At 35.5% G+C, this 22,594-nt stretch overlaps 1 protein-coding gene across 5 annotated transcripts; it reads left to right on the forward strand.

The window, feature by feature from the left end:
* Nucleotides 1-1,134: 1,134 nt before the first annotated feature.
* Nucleotides 1,135-20,227, forward strand: LOC119066965 (UDP-GalNAc:beta-1,3-N-acetylgalactosaminyltransferase 1-like). Of its 5 annotated transcripts, none has more exons than XM_037169722.1 (3): nt 1,135-1,336; nt 1,406-2,269; nt 19,993-20,226. In XM_037169722.1, exons 1-3 carry the CDS (start codon nt 1,232-1,234, stop codon nt 20,164-20,166), a joined length of 1,143 nt encoding a protein of 380 aa, XP_037025617.1. In that variant the 5' UTR covers nt 1,135-1,231; the 3' UTR covers nt 20,167-20,226. The 5 variants fall into 5 exon arrangements, with proteins under 5 accessions (XP_037025617.1, XP_037025610.1, XP_037025603.1 ...); XM_037169715.1 differs by having other exon boundaries at nt 1,406-2,255; nt 19,979-20,226; XM_037169708.1 differs by having other exon boundaries at nt 1,406-2,263; nt 19,987-20,225.
* Nucleotides 20,228-22,594: the final 2,367 nt, after the last annotated feature.

Here is a 22,594-nt window from a genome sequence, read left to right on the forward strand (position 1 = left end):
GCATTTTTAACCGAACTTACATACAATATAATTTCGTAAGTGGATACTTCAAAAATTTAATTTCTCGAAATATTGTAAGGAATAAAACTGGAGATTCTAAAAATAATTCACATATCCGAATCTAACTGACGATGTTTATCCCAAATACAAAGCCATCACTTCTAACTATCCTATATCCTATTGACTCTTATAATTTGAACCACGCTAGTCAAAATAGCCATTCGGAAAGATGCACGTATGCTATTTTACCGACAAATGTCGTCAGGTAATGAATCATTTCCCAGGGGTGCAAGGGAGTAAAATACCTTTTTTTAGATTAAGTCATGTTACATGTAAGCGTCCTGTAAGCACATTTTCACAATGAAGTAAAGTGTACTTTACCGCGTCCTGGCTTGTAAATATTTTTTAGAAAGTACCTTTGAAATTACGTAAATATTTTCTTTAACATGACGCGTATGAAATTTCCAAAAATTCTAAAAAATATCTTAAATTTCTCAAATATTTCTCAAATAATTTCTCAAATTTCTAAAATTTCTAAAATTTCTAAAATATTTCTAAAATTTCTCAAATTTCTCAAACATTTTTGAAAAATAGGCCCTGAACTGATATGTACGCGAGCTCTCGTTCTGTGTCGCATATATAATTATGTATAAGATCTCATTTTCAAAAAAATTGAATTTTAAAGAACGTCTGTTTTTCATAGTACGGGGACGCCAGTGAAATGTTAGGAATTTTCTTCAAATGTTTTTCATCTGGTCCATTCGTACAAACAATAATAGATTACTGTGCCAGTGTAGGAATTTGATATCTCGTATCCAAATAAATAAAAGTATCCGAGGGCGTCAGTTTTACTTTACTTAATTGGGTGGAATAGGTACACGCACGCGTGAGGAAGGGGTAAAACCGTATAAACAGTCTTGTTTGTATGAGTGGATTAACTGAGAAAAAAGGTGAAGCAACGTTCTATCTAAATTTCACTGACGTCCCCCACCCAACCTCAGAACAAAATTTATTTTCAGTTATCAGGAAGCTTTGTCAAAAAAATTGTTGAACAAAGAAACAAAACATTGAAAAAGTTTATCAAGTACCTCTGATCACCCGTACTATCTATGTACTATCCATGTAAAACACGTTCACACTATTTTCAAAATTTAACTTCAGTTACTGCCAGTTATTCAAGAGACGACGAGACGAGCGTTTTTGCCTTTTTATCTCAAAACTAAAAACGTAAATGGAATTGATTGAGCTACTATCAAGACGTAGGGCTCAACCTCTCTGGCTCTTTAAGAACAAAATAGTGAAATGTAGAGTGTCGTTTGTCGTCGTCATTCTTATTGTAAGCTCGTTTCCTATATTTCGTAATATAAAACGTTCCCGACGTTTCAACATTTATATTGTCTTATAGTCGCTCACATTTATTGCGGCACAGTTTCTGTACATCACCCCAACGTCAGTCCATCGTCCAAAAACGAAAATTGAATTTGTGAACAAAGATTTCTGTGTTCTGTCCACAGCAGAAAATAATAATTTGAGAACGGTGGTGATTGTGGTGTTGTCGGCACGGAATCATTTCGATCGAAGAAACTTAATCCGCCAAACGTATGGCTCTGTTCGAAAGGCATTCAATGTGCATGTTTTAGGCGTAGTTTTTATGTTGGGAAATTTGGATGCACCCGGAAGTGATGTGACTGACGGCTATAAATTACGAGAAGAGATCAATCCGTTTGGTGACATTGTTGTGGGTGACTTTGTTGATTGCTATAGAAACTTGACGCTCAAAACGATTATGGCTTACGAGTGGCTAACCTCTTATTGTAGAGACGCTCAGGTGGTGGTGAAGACCGATGACGATGTCTTTGTGAATATATTTGAACTAGCGAAAGAATTGGATTCATGGTCACAAGCTGAAATCGTATCATCAAACATTTGGTGTATTGTAGACAGAAACGAACCGACAGTCAAGGATAAGAATAGCATATATTATGCTTCACCGCTAGATTTTCCGACCGGCGTATTTCCAGATCATTGTGAAGGACTGGCTTATATCACACCGATTGGTGTAATTGATCGAATTATAAATGAAATTCGGCAGTCATTTCCGGGAACGGTTTGTACTCATGAAGATGTATTTATGACGGCAGTGGTTCGACAGCACATCAATTCAAATTCGAATTACTTCTGGCGAAAACCTGAACCCATTGAGATCGTCAACAAAAAACATTTTTGGAGAAGCTTAGATTTGCAAGATGGTAGAGGTGATGAGGACTATTTTCTGAGAAAACTCATCCAAGATGCGGTAACAGACAAAGAAAGTTTATATAGGTTTCGAAGATGGTACCGCAATAAAATATTCTACTTAATCACTCATTCAGATGATTTCAGCCATCAATATTTTCGATTATGGACAATTGTTCGCGCCGTGCACGAGTTGGATATAAAATAAGAAAATGGCTATAAAATGTTGAACATATCATTAAAATTAAGCTAACGTCTATCACATATTCTTTTCAATCACATTTAAATCATCCTTTCCAGCATTTAACTGGCCACGGCAAGAAGGTTCGTTTCATAGATTAACAAACTTGTTTATTTCGGAAAATGTCTCGAAATATAACCCATATTGTGCTGAAATAACCCTTTCAGCTCTTACGAGCATGTATAACTCTGTGCAGTCTGAGTATTCGCATCGCTTACGGCTTGCGCAGTGCTAAATGTGCTTTATTTCAAATGAATTCTTGTTTTACGTTTTATCATACGTTCCAGAACGCATCACTTTTCGAAATTTTACCATTTAGACTATTTTCTTCTGAAGAATCCCCCGAAATACCTTCAATCCCATGGACACGCTTTTAAGAGGGAGTCACGTAGAATCCGTAAACGTCTCGACGACTTTATTTTCTCAACCAAATTTGAACCACCCTATCGTACCTATACGCAATTAACTAGATAAAATGAGGTCAAACGCAATGACGATTCGTAGCAAGTTAAACGTTGATGACGAAACATCGAGTTGATTTGACGTACATTTACATTGAGCTCTATACCTCATATACATTACACTCTATTTTCGGACTGCTAATGACGCTAATGTTCTCATAAAAACAGGCTGGTGGGTTTGACGACACAAGACGAGAAGCGATTAAATATTTGTTAATTTGCAATTTTTTTGGTGGAAATTATGCCGTTTGTCTAAAATTAATTATTCTCATTTGAAAAACAAATTTTGCGGTGACTAGACGGTTGATTGTATGACTGAAATGAATAATAGAAACGGTTTAATTAAACAAATTAAACATTGACATGGAAAGTGATGGTAATCATTGTAGATTAGAATCTGTACATCAAATGCTGGGGCTTTTGTTAACGAATTATCTGTAATTATCGAAGAAACTTAATACTAATGCTTGATTTCCTCTTACGCCGTTTACGCTCCGTTTAGCTAAACCATGTCTCTTTTTTATTGTTTAAAGACTTGAATTTCGCATTGAATCATCTCGACTGTCTGTCTAATAGGTTCGGTAACATTTGAAGATGGAAAAATCTTTTCGAAAAATTCAAGAAAAATTTTTAAAGTTGAAGGTAGTGGCGAAAATTACAGAAAAACAAATTTAAAGGTAAATGTGACGCAAGTCCTTGGGGTCAAGTTGCATCGGTGATTGAGTTTATGGCGAAAAAAAAGATTTTCGAGTTGAGAAAACTCTATTTTCTCTCAACCGTATTTAGTATATTTTGTACTGAAAGCACTTTTTGGCAAAAACGTTTAAACGATAGACTCAGCGAATTTTTCAATGTTCCCTTCTTATTAAGAAGCACGTGGACTACTAACTACCAAAGATGAGGTGTCGTACGTGTAACCTGTAACGCGATGTAATAAAATTGTTTTGAAACAATTTGAATTTCAAATCATTCACGTCGTTCATATTAACGTTATAGATTGTGGATTTAATCACTATTTCACAGGACTCTCAATGATTGACGCTGTCGGTAAGTTTGTCATTTCACACGAACAATATTTTGATTGGAAAATTAAATTTTCATGCCTCTGGAATTTTTCTCGTAATTTAGGTCCTCAGCATGAAAAAGTGTATACGCATATGTCGTGGACGGCTTATTTTAGGCATTTTCGCTCGTCGCCATGACAATCAGCGAAATTGCCTAAAATATACCGTCCACAACAGATACGCAAATAACTATTCATTACAAACGATTTATTTTTTTAAATTTTTGAGCTCAAAACAGGCTGCGACATCTTTGATATTTGCGGTAGTGATGATAACAATTTCCACGATCTATACACTTTCCATTTATTTGACCTAACAGCAAATGATTCTTTAGTCAAATTTCACTTTTCCGCGAGCGTTTGCTTAGCATCGAACGTATTTTAAAATTAGGTCAGCTCTGTTGAAAGAATCGTTTGCAATTTTGCTTACTAGATGAAAATCTAGATTGGCTAGACATGTTTGCGTGACTAAAAATTGGAGTCTAGTTTTTCATTTGTTAGACAAAATTTATGTGAAATCAATGACAAACCACAATAACTTCAAACCAGTAACTATGTCAAACTTCAAATTTTACAGAGTGTTAAGTAGATGAAAAAGAAAGAAATATTTTGACAGGTTCCCCATGGAAAATTATAATTAACTGGTCTTCGGTCTTCTCACTCACATCATAACATGTTGAAAGAGAAGCAAATACTTTGACAAGTACCCCAGGGCAATTAACTGGTCTTCGGTTTTCTCGCTCTGATCCTAACACTGTTTAAGTTGGGGAAAAAGACTATATGACAATATCACCATTTGCATACACAATTATTTGAATGTATAATACGGTCCCTTTCGAAATATTTTTTTATTCAAAAGGATGACATTTTCCACCCAGATCAACTAGTATTTTTCTCAACTTAATAGTCTATTGATCACAGTAGGTCCGCGTGTAGTTTTGTATTGCTTAAGAGGCATCGGCACTTTTTCCTACCACAAAACCCGAAAAAACGACCCGAAAACTGTTGATGTATCTCTTAGAAAGTCATATAAAATGATTTGAATATGCTTCGGAAAGGTAATATGGACTTTCGCCGTTGGAATTGCGGTCTTACAATTTCCAGAAATTAAATTTTTGTTAATAAAATAATGAAATTAAAGTACCTCTGTTTTGAGCTAAAATTTTCACAAAACTGCTCACTTTCCTGACAACACCAAAAATATTACAACACAAGAGCCTATTATATGAAAAACTGCCACTGATTCGGTTGGAATTGCGGTCACAAATTTTTAAAATAAATCTTTAAATTTCACAAATGTTAAAAAACAAACTGCAATAGGTTTAAGCATTATCAAAATATAATAAAATGGCGTCACACTAAATCGAATCATTTCCGAAAAATGATTTCAAAAATGATGTCATTTCGATTAAAATGCTACGTTCAGTAAAGGGGACATATGGGCAACAAATTTTTGATCTAAATAACAAAATGAATTTTTGATAATTTAAACGATTTCAGCCTTTATTATGCGCTGATTACCAGTGCATACATTGTAGAAGTTGATTTCAGCAAATAAGTAACAGAAAATCTACATATTTAAGTCAAAATTTTGTGTGTTCAAATTTAAATTATTGCGCTTTTCCGAATTTCCTAGTTGTTTTGAGTTGTGATCGTTGGATGGAGCAAGTATCAATTGTTAAGAAGAATCATGTTGGAGTGTGTCTTAGGAGGAACAATTATGCCTCTTAATAATTAGAAACGTAACACAGACCATTTTTGCATTCGATTTGTGTAATGTTCTTGTAATGGTACAAAATAGACGGCAGCCGCTCTGTTTCCACTTGATCGAAGGCTTCGTTTCAACGCTTGTGGAATACTAATTATATTAACAGAAGTTGTGTCGTAATTTGAACGTTATCGTACATTATCATGATGTAACAACATATTTGGAAACGGTTCAGAATTTTAAACATGCATGTACTTCAACGTAACACATAAATAAAGATCATCTACACAATTTGTCTTTAGTTGTTGCTAGTGGTTACACGAACGACCGTTACCTCAATTTTATTATAGTTTTAGAAGTGAAACGTAAATGGAATTGGTTTCATTAGTATCAAGATTTAAGGTTTTTTATCTGGGGCTCATTTCAAACAAAGTAGTGAAATGGAGATGGAGAGTGATGCTCGTCAGTTTAATTGTAAATTTAAATTCGTTTACTTCGGATTACATAAAGTTCAGAATTCTTAACGTTCATAGGCGGTCATATTTATGGCACAATTCCTGTACAACGACCATGTATCAGCTCGTCGTCGTGAAAAACCGAAAATTACTTTTATGAACAAAGATTTGTGCGCTTTGTCCGCAGCAGAAAATAGTTCTGCGAGAACGGCAGTCATTGTGGTCCTATCTGAACGGAATAATTTCGATCGTAGAAACTTAATACGCCAGACGTATGGCACTGTTCGAAATGTGAACAATGTTCAAATCTTGGGAGTTGTTTTTATGTTGGGTAATTCGAATGCAACCGGAAGTGATGTTGCTGACTGTAATAAACTTCAAGAGGAGAGACAAAGGTTTGGTGACGTTGTAGTAGGGGACTTTGTTGATTCCTATAGAAATCTAACACTCAAAACCATAATGGCCTACGAGTGGATAACTACATATTGTAGAGAGGCACAACTGGTGGTGAAGACCGACGATGACGTCTTGGTGAATATCTTTGAACTGACAAAGGAATTGGATTCATGGTCACCTACCGAAGTCGTATCATCCGAAATTCGTTGTGTAACACATTGGAATGAGGAAACAGTCAACGATGTGAATAGCAAATTTTATGCTTCACCCATTGATTTCCCGACCGGGAGGTTCCCGAAACATTGCGGTGGAATCGGTTATGTAACTACATTTGGTGTCGTTGAACGGATAGCGGATGAAATAGCCAGATCATTTCCGGGTAGAGTTTGTACTCATGAAGATGTTTTCATGACAGGAATTGTTGTGAATCACATCAATTCAAATCTCAACATTTTTTCGCGAAGGCCTGAATCCGTCAACCTTAGGCATATATATTCTGGGTGGGTTTGTCTCGGTTTGGAAGATTATAGAAACGAAGATAAATTTCTCATTAATTTTGTTAGAAATACGAATATGGACATTAATATGAAAAATTTGAACACATTCCGGGAATTGTACCAGAAGAAGATATTTTACTTACTTTCACATACAACAGATTTTGAATATGTGTATCGCCGACTGTGGAAAATAATCGAAAGTGGCTTTTCGACGATGCGATGATTAAACTAGACTGCTAGCAATTTTGTATTGTTGAATATTTTTTTAGGCTAAATGTAACGCTGTTTTCGTTTATTATGTAATAAAGTGTGAAGAATCATTTGTATTCTATAATATAAAGTTTGTTTGTCTCTCTATAGAAGCCGAGACCAAGACCGAGGGACCGAGACTGTCGAAAAAGTATGTTTCGTGAGTCGTCAAAGTTCGCCGACTATGAAAAATTGAGTGGATCTTGAACTTGAAAATTCGTAAATTCGTCGGGAAAATGATTCAAGTTTTGCTCAAGTGGGCTTAAATTCTTAGGAATATTGTAGGCTATCTAGAACAGAAAAGTTTTTGAAAATAATCTGAGAATCGTTTTTGACGTAAGTGTTTGTTTGGTCTAAAATTGGGGAAAAGTGCCTCAATTGAGAAAATCGAATTTTTGAAATATGCACGAAAAACATTATTTTTTAATTGAATTTAATATCTGTGGTCACTTTTCGATTTTCTCAGTTGAGGCATTTTTCCACAATTTTAGACCAAACGATTCTCAGATTGTTTTCAAAAATTTTTCTGTTCTGGATAGCCTACAACATTCCCAAGAATTTAAACCCACTTGAGCAAAAATCGAACCATTTTCCCGATGAATTTACGAATTTTCATGTTCAAGATCCACTCAATTTTTCATAGTCGGCGAACTTTGACGACTCCACAAAACGTACTTTTTCGTCAAACTTCCTGCGGTTTTTATTTTTTTCAGTTAAATTGGACCCCATTTAGTCGCATATAAGACTAATACAGCTAACAAAAATCTAAAAGTAAGTTTGTCATTTAAATAATTCTGAGCAAAGGTGGATACTACACTAGTGACTCTATAGAGTAAAAATTTAATTCTGAATCACAAATAGTAATTTATGAAATGCTGAAACATTAGCACCGTTTTATGAATTTCGAATCGATTGCACAGATTAACTAACACAATTATTTGAAAGATAAAAAAACGAATATTCACCAAAATGGGACATGTGGGTTGGCCTGTAGAGGCGCCACATTTTTTTCATAGTACTTCATTCTCTGCGGCTTATTTTCATGTGAACCAACTTCACATTTGTCATTACAGAACAAATTATGAAGTTGGTTCCCATGAAAATAAGCGTAGTGACAGCAGTAACTCCATGACAGAATGTACTAAAATATGGGAAAACTCTATTACATTTCTTCTTAGTTTCTACACATGATTCTCCTATAGCTGTGTGAATTATTGCAGAACCGACGCGACACTAAATATTTCTATTTACACTATGACTGTGAATGGTTCAAAAGACGGGTTTCTATGTAAAAATTAAGTTACAAAATACGAACTAAAAATAGATTTGTGGTAAGTTTGTATTTTAAAAGTTCACTTTTCGCAGATGGTTGACAGCTGGGATTCTCAAAGACAGTGAAAATAAATAAATAAATAAGTTGTTCGAATTTGACACATCCCAAATTAAGTCTGCCGACCTAAGACGCGATCAGCATCGACCCTTTATTATTAGGGCCCGATTTTGAATACCAGGTACAGTCGCTTAATACGACTTTAGTCGAAAATTTAAAGTGGAAGTCGTAGTCTTAAAGAACTGCATGCCTTTATTGGATTAACGATTGTATTCGACCTTCTTTAAGAAGCACGTGGAATACGTAATAAGCCGCCATACGTGTAACATGTAACGCGATGTAATATAGTTACAGTCCATATTTTGAAACAATTTGAATTTCAAATCATTCCAGACACAATCTTTTCACAGAATTTATGTTTAAAAAGTGCATAGAGTTAAGTGCCCATTCCACTTAAAAAAAGTACGCCGTGAGAGAGCCGTTAGAGCGCCGTGAGAGAGCAAACTGTCAAATAAACAAAGAAAAATTGAAAAAATTCAATTTTGTCTCTCACACGGAGTACTTTTTTTGGTAAGAGGAAACTAAGCATTAGGGGAACGAACGCGTTTCCATTTTTATGACGTAGTAATAGCAAACGATTCTTTCCTAATAAATCAGTGAAAGAAAGGGTTAAAGAATTAAGAAGATGCTGGACAAGGGTCAAAAATTACGTGGAAATTTACAGTAACTGTGCCGACGGTGTGACATTGTGTATCCTGTAATTTGTAAATATATTTTTCTATCAGAAGACGAAAGGGTGTTATTAGCGTGAGCCACGACAGTTTGGTATTTCTTTTACTTTCTTATTAAATCAATTTTGGACATGAAGAAACGTTACGGAGAGTAGTCATAAATTCAATAAAATGGAATGATGTAATCTGCGCACGGTCTACGGTCCCATCCACGGCTTATTTTAGAGAATTTTATTCTGATTTTTTTTCGGAATCTTTCAGAATTATTTGGAAATTTCAGAATTTTTCAGAATTAAGATTCTCTAAAATGCTTCCTGACGGTGGTTATTTCAACTTATTACCGTTCATATTTGGTAATTTACTTTGCCGTACAATGAAATTGTTGGTATTTTTACTTGGGTGTATCGATTGTCCTGAAATTTCGACGACATGAGTATCGGTGACATCCTGAAGAAACGGTGACTTACTGAAAAAACAACGAGAAGAAATGGTGACTTCCTGAAGAAACGACGAGAAGAACCGGCCACTATAGTCGCCGTTTCTTCTCGTCGTTTCTTCAGGAAGTTATTGTTTCTTCCGGTAGTCACCATTTCTATAGGATGTCGCCGTTTCTTTAGGAAGTCACCGTTTCTTCTCACCGTTTCGTCGACTTCCTGAAGAAACGACGAGAAGAAACAACGACTTTCAGAAGCAACGCATCTCACCGTTCAATCTCTGATTGCAAGCAACTAAAACAAATAAAATAAAAAGCTCTGTATTTTATTTCAAATGAATAAAATCTACGTACAGTGGCTTATTCTTGATTTGAGATGAAATTTCGATTTCAAGAAATTCTTCAGTTGACAATCTCAACTCAAGATTACTAATTCAGCTGACATTGAGATCCCAAATCAACTCTAATTTTCGTCTCGCCGTAAAGGCGTTTTGTTGGTTCCTATGGAATTCATCCTTTTACGAAATGTAACGTAAAGGAGTTTAGTTCATCACTACAGAATTCATCTTTTTACAACATGAAAACCAATTTTCATTGCACATAAAAAGCGTTTTAATACGCCGAGCGATCCGGCCCATTGCCCCGGAGCGAAGCGGAGGGCCGCAATGCGAGCCGGGCGGCGGAACGGTGTCGGTAACTTAGGAGTTAATTTTTTTTCTCTCGCATCGTGTCATAAATAGTCTGTGTAATTCATTGCACATAAAAAGCGTTTTAACACGCCGAGCGATCCGGCCCATTGCCCCGGAGCGAAGCGGAGGGCCGCAATGCGAGCCGGGCGCCGGAACGGTGTCGGTTACTTAGGAGTTATTTTTTTTTCTCTCGCATCGTGTCATAAATAGTCTGTGTCATTTTTTATATATACACGCTCTGAATTTTGAAAACCGACACATTTTCTGTTTTGTGCTTTACTGCCTTTTTCTTAATTTTACAAACATTTTTATATGGAGAAATCAAAAAACTCAAGTACAACACAGAAACATATCGCTCGGTGTCTTAAAACACTTTTATGTGACTAATTATGACACGATGCGAGAGAAAAAAAATTAACTCCTAAGTTACCGACACCGTTCCGGCGCCCGGCTCGCATTGCGGCCCTCCGCTTCGCTCCGGGGCAATGGGCCGGATCGCTCGGCGTGTTAAAACGCTGTTTATGTACAATGAAAATTCGTAAAGGGATTACTTCCTTATGGTTGGTATTCAATACAGAAAGATTATTACAGCAAGACTATTCAACAACCAAAAAGTTACTGCCAAAAAGATACCGCCAAATCGCTTATTATCGACTTTCTGTATAGAGACGATAGAATTTCTACTTCATATATAGAGACGATAGAATTTGGTTTTTGGCCTTATGAAGAAACGTTGACTTCCCGAAGAAACGATGAGAAGAAATGGTGAGTTACTGAAAAAAAAACAATAGAACCTTCCGTCGCCGTTTCTTCAGGAACTTGTTATTTCTTATGAATTCACCGTTTCTTCTCGTTGTTTCTTCAGGAAGTCATCGTTTTCACAGAAAGTCAGCGCTTTTTACATAAAACGGCGACATCCTGAAGAAACTGTGACTTTCTGAAGAAACGACGAGAAGAAACGGCGAGTTCCTGAAGAAACGGTGACTTCCTGAAGAAACAGCGACTTCCTGAAGAAACGGCGACTACTCGCCGTTTCTTCAGGAAGTCGCCGATACTCATGTCGTCGAAATTTCAGGACAATGTGTATCGGCAGAATTATTACCGTTCACTCTTTCAGTAATGAATTATGTTATGAATACAGAGTCTCACAAAGGAAGAAGGTCAAGGTACTTTGGTGTAACATTATAAAGATGAACATGTTACTCTGTAAATTCCTTTCCAACAAGAAGGGCTAGAAAAAGTCAACTGGTCACCTCTCGAATAGGTTCATATAGATTCCAGTTTTCAGTACTTCAAGTCATGTCAAGTGATCATATTTAGTAAATCTAGATGTTCATTTGTTAAACGAAATTTTTGTGGAAAAAAACACAAAAAATTAAATCAGAAAATAAGTAACATTTCACTTGTCCGCAAGTGTATGTAACAGGTCAGCTCCAGCGCACCTTTACTTTTAAAATATGTACACAGAGCAGAGATGATTTTGAGTAAGAACAGTAAGTCGGCCCTGGCTTATATTACAAACAAAACACAGACCATTTTTGCATTCGAATTTCTGTAATGATCTAATAATGGTACATACCAAATAGACGGCAACCGCATCTGTTTTACCCTTGATCGAAGCTCGTGGAATACTAATTTTATATTAACAGAAGTTGTGTCGTAATCTGAAACGATAATCATGTAACATCATATTTTGAATCGGAACAGAATTTCAAACAGTGCTCAACGTAACACATAAATACAGACCATTTTTACAAGTTGTCTTCAGTTAAACTACTACAGTCAGTGGTTAAGCGAACGAACGTTAACTCATTTTTTTATCGGCTCAGAAGCAAAATGGAATTTGTTTCATTAGTATCAAGATTTAAAGTTCTCTATCCGCGGTTCATTTCAAACAAAGTAGTGAAATGGAGATGGAGAGTGGTGCTCGTCAGTTTAATTGTAAATTTGAATTCCTTTGCTTCGTATTAGACAAAGTTCACAACATTCTAACGTTCATAGGCACTCATGTATATCACGGCACAATTCCTGTACAACGACCATACATCAGTTCGTCGTCGTGAAAAAACGAAAATTACTTTTGTGAAGAAAGATTTGTGCGCTTTGTCCGCTGCAGAAAATATCTATGAAAGAACAGCAGTCATTGTGGTCCTATCTGCACGGAATAATTTCGACAATAGAAACTTAATACGCCAGACGTATGGCACTGTTCGAAGTGCAAACAATGTTCAAATCTTGGGAGTTGTTTTTATGTTGGGTAATGTGGATGCAACCGGAAGTGATGTTGCTGACGGTAATAAACTTCAAGATGAGATACACAGGTTTGGTGACGTTGTCGTAGGGGACTTTGTTGATTCCTATAGAAATCTAACACTCAAAACCATAATGGCCTACGAGTGGATAACTACATATTGTAGAGAGGCACAACTGGTGGTGAAGACCGACGATGACGTCTTGGTGAATATCTTTGAACTGACAAAGGAATTGGATTCATGGTCACCTACCGAAGTCGTATCGTCAGACATTCGTTGCATAACACATTGGAATGAAGAAACAGTCAACGATGTGAATAGCAAATTTTATGCTTCACCCATTGATTTCCCGACTGGAAGATTCCCGAAACATTGCGGTGGAATTGGTTATGTAACTACATTTGGTGTCGTGGAACGGATAGCGGATGAAGTAGCCAGATCATTTCCGGGTAGAGTTTGTACTCATGAAGATGTTTTCATGACAGGAGTTGTTGTGAGTCACATCAATTCAAATCTCAACATTTTTTCGCGAAGGTCCGAATCCATTATATATAAGCATAGAGGTACTGGGTGGGTTTGTTTCGGGTTGGAGGACTATAATAACGAGGACCGGTTCCTTAGAAACTTTATTAGAAATACAGCCATGGACTCGGATATTGAGAATTTGTACACATTTCGAGAGTTGTACAAGAGACGAATATTTTACCTTCTTTCACATGTATCAGACTATGAATATGTGTATCGTCGACTATGGAAAATAATTGAAAGTGGTTTTTCGTCGACGATTAAAGTGAAGTACTAGCACTATTGTATTGCTGAAACCTTTTTAAACCGAAATGCAATCGTGTTTTTGTTAAATTTGGAATTAAATAAATAAAATGTAAAAAGTGCGAGAGATAAATCTGAGGAGGAAGAGCGTGCATTTATCGATTATTATCAATCATTCAGTTGTATGAATTAATTAAAATAAAAATGTTAATCCTAATTGATAAAAACATATATTTTTATTTCGTTGGTTCAACCCTATTCGTGGACGGCATTTCACATTTTAAACTCATTTTCCCCGTCTTCATTTACTTTCCGATCGCTTTTCATATCCTGAATTCGAACGATTTCGTCATTGTGGTGTCAACTCTAAATTTTATACGAATTCGATACGCAACCTTCATTAGGTTACCTTAAAAAGGCAATCTGGTGAGGTATTTCATGATTTCGCAACTGTATTACACATTCGAAATTCGTAACACTTGAAGCACTTAATAGTGGATTAAGTATTTATGGAAGGAATGGTGGAAAGAGGATACGATGGTGATTTTAATATCGAGAGAAAGGGGGATATATTCGCTCGAGTTTTCCCATCATAATCTCATAGATACGTACGATATTTTACTCATTTATCTCTCTTCTCTATGGGAACACTGCGTTGAGTAAAAAAACAAAGTCAAGCCCAAAGAAGCTCAGTAATGAGCTAGATTGTAACATAGCACTATTCTCCTTGCATCCCCATTCAAAATATTCTGACGTTACTTTTGTGAAGATGATCTGTTTTCGTTGGATGAGTTGAACCATACAATGCTAACAATCTTCAGAATCTTCCAACTTGAGTGTTCAGGTAGAAGCAGGTTGTTGCTCATATTCGCATTATTTTCTAAGTTGCGTTACTTAACTTGTTACGGACGGCTATAATCTGTTATCTGCTGAAATTAACGATAAACGCCCGTTAATAAAAATGGAATTAAAGATGAAATGAATAGGAATGACACTATTGAAAGTACTTAAACCAAATGTAGTAGTTAATGAGGTCTTCTAATTCTGTAAAAACAATGACGCAAATTTTTCTTAAATATTCTCACGGATATTATCTATGAAATCATTATCGTCACAATAAAAGATGTGCTTAAAATAGTAGCAACTCAAATAATTATTTAATTTATCGTCTCTTGATCACTTGTTCCAAAAAGACTTTGTCAACAAATGATGCACGAATGTTGCTATTTTAAGTAGAATATTTGCTTAAAATGTTCTATTGATAGAATTATCCGCGAACATTTATTTGGTGTTGTTATGCGTATAAAATAAACTTATTGAATTCGTTCAATAAAAAGAGGTACAGTTCCAACGAGATAAAATTTCAGTATAACAGATGACAATAATCAAAATGACGATGTCCAAAGAATTAAGCAAGTTGTTTTACAATACGCGCTCTGGACAGGTCAGATTTACCTGAATCTGAACTGAAAATACTTGAACTTTTTTGCCCATAACCTGATTCAATCATTTTCGACCGAACCTGATTTTACCTAAAACCTGATTTAGTGGTCAGGTCTGATCTGACCGGAAACTAGAGAAGATACCCTGAAAATTTGTATAAAAAATTCAGGTAACCTGGTGATGATCATCAAAGTCATCGAATTCATTGAATCGCCATATCGTCGTCGAGCAACGAGGAGTAAGAATGTTGTGATTTTCACACGTAAAAATGTAATTAAAATGTAAACTAATTTTATACTTGAAGAGGATTTTGTCGCTTGTAGCAGTGTCCGGAAAAGTGTCATACAATTAAATGCAATTCAGTTGCCAGATACCTAGAAATTAGAAATGGGACAATATGTAATTTAATGGACTTGTCTTTCAGCTCTACTTCTAAGTCTTTAAGTTCAGTAAAAGTACGAGGCACGTTATAATTAACTGGTCTTCGAAACTCTCGCTCTGATCATAACAGTATATATAATGTTTTCCTCTATGACGAATGAAGTGGATTTGACGTACATTATCGGTTTGGTGCGGATATTCACATTAAGTCATATAATGTATGTAAATTATCTCAAATTCGAATTAAATGACGCTATTTTACAGTCGATGTAAACAATGACGACAATTTTTCTTACAGTCTGACGAACTTTTTTGAAACCAAAATACTATCGCACCAAAATAAAGTGCCTAAAATTAAGAAGTGTTACAGTAGCAATTAATTCTTTTATTTATTGTTCCATTACTCTCTTGTTGCCAGGCCTATGTCAACAAGCGAGACATGAGGCAATAAATTACAATACTTAATGAAAAACGGAATATTGTTTTTTTAAGTAGAACCTTTGGTGTATTACTGCTCCACATTATATGATTTCAGAAAATTCGTGGAAGTTTTTTTGTCGCTCCTTATTTGAATTGATTTTATCCTCTATTTTCCAAACATGAAACGGAGGGTGGTATTATTTTCTTTTCCATTTTTATTTTTTTCGTAGGTGAAACGGACGTTCATTCATTAGTCAATTTTTTGAATCAGTACACAGTTCGTGAAGAATGTCTAAATATTAACAGAAAATGTATGAGCCATCAGCTAAATATTAGTCATGCTTCATGTAAACGCTTGTTCAGAAATTTTGCACGGTCTCACGAACTGTGTACTAGTTTTCAAAAACCACCTCCCCCTGTCGCGCAAAATGTATGACACTTTTTTAAAAAAATGTATGGGCTTTCACACAAGCCAAAGACACCCTCCGTAATTTATAAACAGCCCTTAAACTTAAACCACTATAAAGAATTACAAGCAATACACGATTGAGTAAATTAAAGAATTTTAGTTTTTCGGTATTCTTGACATTTCCCAGAGCTTAAATTACTATCCATATAATTAGTAATTGTATTTATGGCTTATGACGTAGCAACGTTTGTGTTTTGTAAAAAGATTAATTGAATTTGATGACGTAGTCTTGCAGGCGGTCTACACAATGACGACAGTTTTTCTTAAAACGTGATGGATATTTCTGAAACCATTAGCATTAGCAATAAAAAAATTGTGCTTAAAATAAGCAGCAAAAAATATGTCATTTCTTTTATAGTTATTGTTTCATATGCTTCTGTTGTTGCCAAGGCTTTGTCAATAAAAGAGGCACAAAGTATTAAATTACAATACTTAATGAAGAGTGAATGAAAAACTATTTTAAGTATCAAGTTGGTGTAGTAACTGCATTTGGAAATGTTCGTAGAAGTTCTTTTTTCTACGGTAATACTAACACCATTGTTATTCCTTCTGAAGCTGAATCATTGCAGAATTAATTTTAATTATTTATTGTATTCTGCTTACATTTATTACAAAATTTAAAAATCAAATCAATCGAAGACAATCTTTATTGAAAGCGATATTTGATACCTTTACAAAACCCATTCTCATTTCTGTTTTGATAGTCGAGCGGGGAAGACCTAGTCATACACAGATAAAAATATGGAATCACAATTTTTAGGTCCGAGGGGATTACTTTCAAAAAGTAATTCTTTCAGGATTAGATTTTTAATCTTCGCCAGAAATTGAAAAAATGTAATTCTTTCAGGGATTAAAAGTAGGACTAAACAATAATATTGAGGATTGAACGATGATACTGCTGCTTAGAATTTTCCGTCTATAATTTAATCGTCTTGAAATCACACTTTTGTGTTAATTAAGTTCGAACACGATTTACGAACAAGATATGGTTTGAGAAAAATTAATGGAAACGGACACTTATTTGGTGTTAAAATGTTCCAATGGTACTACCGATGGTTTATTCTGCCTTACAATACCAGGCTCAGAATAGAAATTTTAAGTCAGTTTGCAAAGATACTACCAGTTAATATGGATATGGTTAAAGATAGTATAGAGAAATTCTAGATTGAAAATGGCAGTAAGGTTAATTTTATCAGCGAACTGTTTCACATTACTATGGGAAAACAGACATTTTTGAATTTAAATGGATAAATACTTATAAATGGCAAGGAAACTACAGAAGAATATAAAAATGAAAATCATGAAAAAATATCGAGGTTTAAAGTGACGATCTTGTCATCTGGCAATTTGCATTTTAAACCCAATTTTAATCCCACGAGGAATTAGTTTCTTTGAAACAACGTTTCACAATAAGCCACGTTGGGATTTATAACAAATTGCAGCAGTGGTAAGATCGTAGACTGAAGTGCAAGAGGTCCCAGGTTCAAATCTCGTCAGGTAAATAAAAAATAATAATTTCTGTTTAATAAAAACATTTCTCATTCCAAATTCACAAAAAAGCTTCTTCTCATATCAGACGTTTAGCTAAAAACTGTAGTATCACACAATATCCGATATTTTTTTTTCTGAAGTGAAAGTGAGGGTTAGAATTTTTTTTATTGCAATCCAAATAACATTTTGATCAGATTAAAATGAGATTTTCGTTTCAACGCATAGTAAACAAGCGTCAAACGTTAGGGCCTCAAAGATTAAAATTTAATTCCTATAGGGATTAATTATTTGGGGATAAGTTCAAGTAATCCCTGAGGGGATTAAATTTAAATTCTAAAAAAGATTCGGTCGCGTACTGTTAATCCCAAAAAGATTTAGATCTAGGTCCATATTTTTATCTGTGTAGGACGCGCGCAGGCTTCCTATGCGTAGCGGTGTTTTCGGTCCAGTTTGTGGGTTTGAGTGTTATACTGAAATGTGTATGGCCTTATATAGCCATTCCTTCATTGGGATCACGTGAAAGACTAATAACTGTGAAGGCTTAGTGATAATACTATCTAAAAGGTTTAGTGCGAGACAATGGCATTTTTTATGATTTTTGTGTTTACAAAGTGGTCGTAACGCCGTATTAGTTTTGTACATACGCTCTTATAACAATTTTATGCAAGTGCTCGCTCAGTCCCCAATTTTTTAATAAATCCACACCACGAATAAATGGGCATTGGCCACAAGGACAACAATCAAAACCATTTCTCTGTGGAGTAAAACATTTTCACTCTGATTAATCTAATTGAGTAATTCCGTAATGACGACTATACCTTTCATTAACAGGAAGCGAATCGTCACGTTCAACGTTGAATGAAAAATCTTTCACATTTTTAGTTTTGCTGTACGCTTTGCTTTATGAGAGAACACCCAACGGAGCCCATTTCTCTATTATTTTGTAGTCGTTGTCGATGGCAGATGACTAACCATTTCTCATACGTTGTAATGATAATTTTTTGTAACGCAGCTATCATCCACTTGTTCAAATCAAACGGAATAACTAATTCAAATGTATATTGTGTCGGCAATTTTCAACCTGTCGTACATAATCATGTAACATTTTCATAATGTTCGTATTTACCACCTCAAAGTAACACATAAATACAGATCGTTTTCACAATTTTTCTTTAGTTTACTACTAGTATTGGTTACGCGAACGAACGTTAACTCATTTTTTTTTTTAAATCGTCTCAGCAGCAAACTTTAATGGAATTAATTGCATTGGTACCAAGATTAAAGGTTCTGTATAGGCGGATCCTTTCAAACAAAGTAGTGAAATGGAATTGGAGAGTGGTGGTCATCAGTTTAATTGTAAATTTGATTTCCTTTACTTCGTATTAGACAAGTTTCACAATATTTTAACGTTCGTAGGCTCTCATATTTATCACCACACAATTTCTGTGCAAAGACCATCTACCAGCTCGTCGACCGAAAACGAAAATCACTTTTGTGAACAAAGATTTGTGCGCTTTTCCCGCAGAACATAATAATGATGCGAGAACTGTGGTTATTATAGTGTTGTCGGCACGGAATCACTTCGACCGAAGGAACTTAATACGCCAAACGTATGGCTCTGTTCGAAAGGCATTCAATGTGCAAGTGTTGGGTGTAGTCTTTATGTTGGGAAATTTTGATGCACCCGGAAGCGATGTAACTGATGACAACAAACTACAAGAAGAGAGGAATCGATTTGGCGACATAGTCGTAGGAGACTTTGTCGACTGTTATAGAAATCTAACACTCAAAACCATTATGGCCTACGAGTGGATAACGTCTTATTGTAGAACCGCTCAGATTGTGGTAAAGACCGACGATGATGTCTTCGTGAATATATTTGAACTAACAAGGGAATTGGATTCATGGTCACCAACTGAAGTCGTATCATCGAACATTCGTTGCATGGTAGACAGAAACGAAAAAACAGTCAAGGATAAAAATAGCGCATATTATGCTTCACCTATAGATTTTCCGACCGGCATATTTCCAAATCATTGTGAAGGTCTCGGTTACGTCACATCGATTGGTGTCATCGATCGGATATTAGATGCAATTCGAAAGTCATTTCCGGGAAGGGTTTGTACTCATGAAGATGTATTCATGACTGGTGTGGTACCACTGCACATCAATTCAAATTCGAATTATTTCTGGCGAAAACCTGAACCCATTGAACTAGTCAATAGAAAAAAGGCGTGGAGAAGCATAGATTTACAAGATGGCAGAGGGGATGAGGACTATTTTCTGAGAAATCTCATCAAAAGTACGTCAATCGACGCTGATAGTTTGCAGAAGTTTCGTATATGGTACGACAAAAAAATATTCTATTTAATTACTCATTCAGATGATTTCAGTGATCAATACGTTCGACTATGGAAAATTGTAAGCGCGGCATCTGAAACAGATATTCTATAAGAAATTGTACTCCTATTTATAAGAAAAAGATTTTTTTTAAGTTGAATAGTAAAAATTCTCATTAAGATCGGCTTCGTTTTCTTCAATGTATTCGCAATCACGTTTGTTGAGTGTTTAACCTTTTACGCACGGCTATATCATCACCATAAATATATCTTGGTAGATTAGGCTGTGACTTGTGACCTGAATTACCTAAAATCTAAATATGACCTTAAATTACGACCCAAAATTTTTTGAAGTTGACCTGGAACTTTTTTGTAAATAACTTCTTCTTACGCTACGTTGTATGAACCAAAGCACTAAAGCAGACAAGCTTTTTTCAGATTAACGTAAATTCGGACCAACTGCAAAAATGTTCATCAGGTAGTTTCAGGTTTATCTTAACAATGACCTGAAAATTCAGGTCAGGTCAAACAGATGTTTGTTAAATGTACCATGTGTGACATACTTTTCACAACAGGCCACGGTTTCGAAACCTGTACTGCTGCTCTCTGTCGAACTACTAAGGACTAAAAACGCTTGTTGCAACAAAACTGTTTTTTCAGCGCAAGAGGAGAGCCTAACGAAGATCCGGAACCACAATACAGACCTTTCATAGTCATTTACATGACTAGGGATGAAAAGTAGAATTTTTGTTGTGAATTTTGTTACCCGAGGTCAATAAATACAGATATAGGATCTGCTATCGATAGCGAAGACGAGAATAGGTGATGAGATAGCGTTCTCTTATATAGCGAAATGTCCAAATATTGAAGTGATCGATTTTGTAATCACACACAAGGAAACATTTTACACAAATGAAGTAACAGATTTAGTGGCAATTTGGCATGTCCGAAGTTAAGAAACCAGTTTACCTTGAGCAATGGAGCTCGAAAGAATTGATCAAAAAATAACTTTTATTCAGCAAATTACAACACAGCTGTTGACACATTTTTTCGAAATAAGGGTACCAGTCGAGGGAGAAACAACAAGAGCAAGTGGGGGACAGACTGCTTTCGCCATTGGATCGAATGTAGGGAAATATGAGCGAATGAGCGAAATATGAGTTGAGAATATGAGCGAATGAATGGAGCGATGCGAATGGCGTTCGAATGCAGGATAATCCGTTGTTGTTTCCCCCTCGATAGTACACTCAAATCAAGCACTAAATTTCGGTTTTAATTGACTCTGAGAGACAAACATTTAGTTTTCGGGCTTATTTTGAGCAGAAATATGTCATTTTTTGTCTTACATAAAAAGATTCTCTAGCAACCGCATACACCATGTTTGCGATATCAGAAGGAATGAAATCAACCAATGTCCTCTTGCAAGAGAGCTGCTTTGCTTACGCTAATTTTGAAAACGTAAGTTTCTCTCATAAAAAATATGTTTTGATCAAACCTTGCACGGAATTATTTGAGTAATAGTCCTTGTGTCAGAAAAAATAGCTCCGTTCGCCAAAATTGTACCGAAAGAGTCTATTTTCGAAAGAAAGAAAAAACCACATTTTTCCATTACTGATCATATATGAAAAGCTCGAAAAACGTAAAGCGAGCGGATTGACAAAAGAGACTGGACTATAACGTAACTGAATCTCAAATTTATACTTCAAAGGTACGCTCATGTTGATACTACACATGCATTTTTGTTACCATTTTAAAGATGACACCAGTAGCAATCAGTGACATTTTCACAATTTTTTTTGTTGAGTTTCGAATGCAGCTTCGATAAAATTTTCGCCGAAATTGTCACAATTTTCACCGATTTTTCAACTGCTCAACTGTGGATGAATTTTAAACGCTGTTTGCCCCGAAAGAATATTTAACTTTCTAATGACATCTCACACGACCCTGGATGTTTCGTGTACCCGGAGAAGTTTCCATTATGTTTATAAAAGGGGATGGTTTCGGTTTTCGAGCACTACCCACTGTGAGTCGAGTATTTTTTTTAGCATCTAGGGTCGAATTCGAATACCTTTCTCGGCACATATAAAATGTCCACTGGTAAATGCGTCCGATTTCGGTAGGCCTTAATATTGTGTATCTCACACCCGTTGGTGTGAATGTCAATGGATTCGGGCTGGGACTACTTTTGGTAAGTTGCCAAGACTTTCCACAATGAATCATAAAACTTCCTGACATATTTCTGGCCAAGACATTTTTCTCCATTTGACCAAAATGAGCCATCATGGCTTCATGGTGAAAAATCGATTTAAAGAATGTCTTGGCCAGAAATATGTCAGGAAGTTTTGTGATTCTTTGCCTTTTTTTTAGCAAAATGTGGAAAATTTCAGCAAATTTAGCAAATCATCTTTCCAAAAATAGGCCCTGCATCTGGGCAATGGTTGACCGAAATAAAAGTCAAGTCGAAAGTTAAGATGAAATTATTTCTGTTTTATTATTTGAAAATTAGTGTGTGTTGTGTTTCTGTTTTCGTTTAAATAAAAACC

Source organism: Bradysia coprophila, chromosome II (genome assembly GCF_014529535.1).
Source record: "Bradysia coprophila strain Holo2 chromosome II, BU_Bcop_v1, whole genome shotgun sequence".
NCBI lineage: Eukaryota > Metazoa > Arthropoda > Insecta > Diptera > Sciaridae > Bradysia > Bradysia coprophila.

Coding starts and splice junctions, on each gene's coding strand:
- LOC119066965 (XM_037169722.1), top strand. CDS start 1,232: ATGGAATTGATTGAGCTACTATCAAGACGTAGGGCTCAACCTCTCTGG. Junction 1,337..1,405: donor TTGTCGTCGTCATTCTTATT/GTAAGCTCGTTT, acceptor ATTGTCTTATAG/TCGCTCACATTTATTGCGGC. Junction 2,270..19,992: donor GTAGAGGTGATGAGGACTAT/TTTCTGAGAAAA, acceptor GATGAGGACTAT/TTTCTGAGAAATCTCATCAA.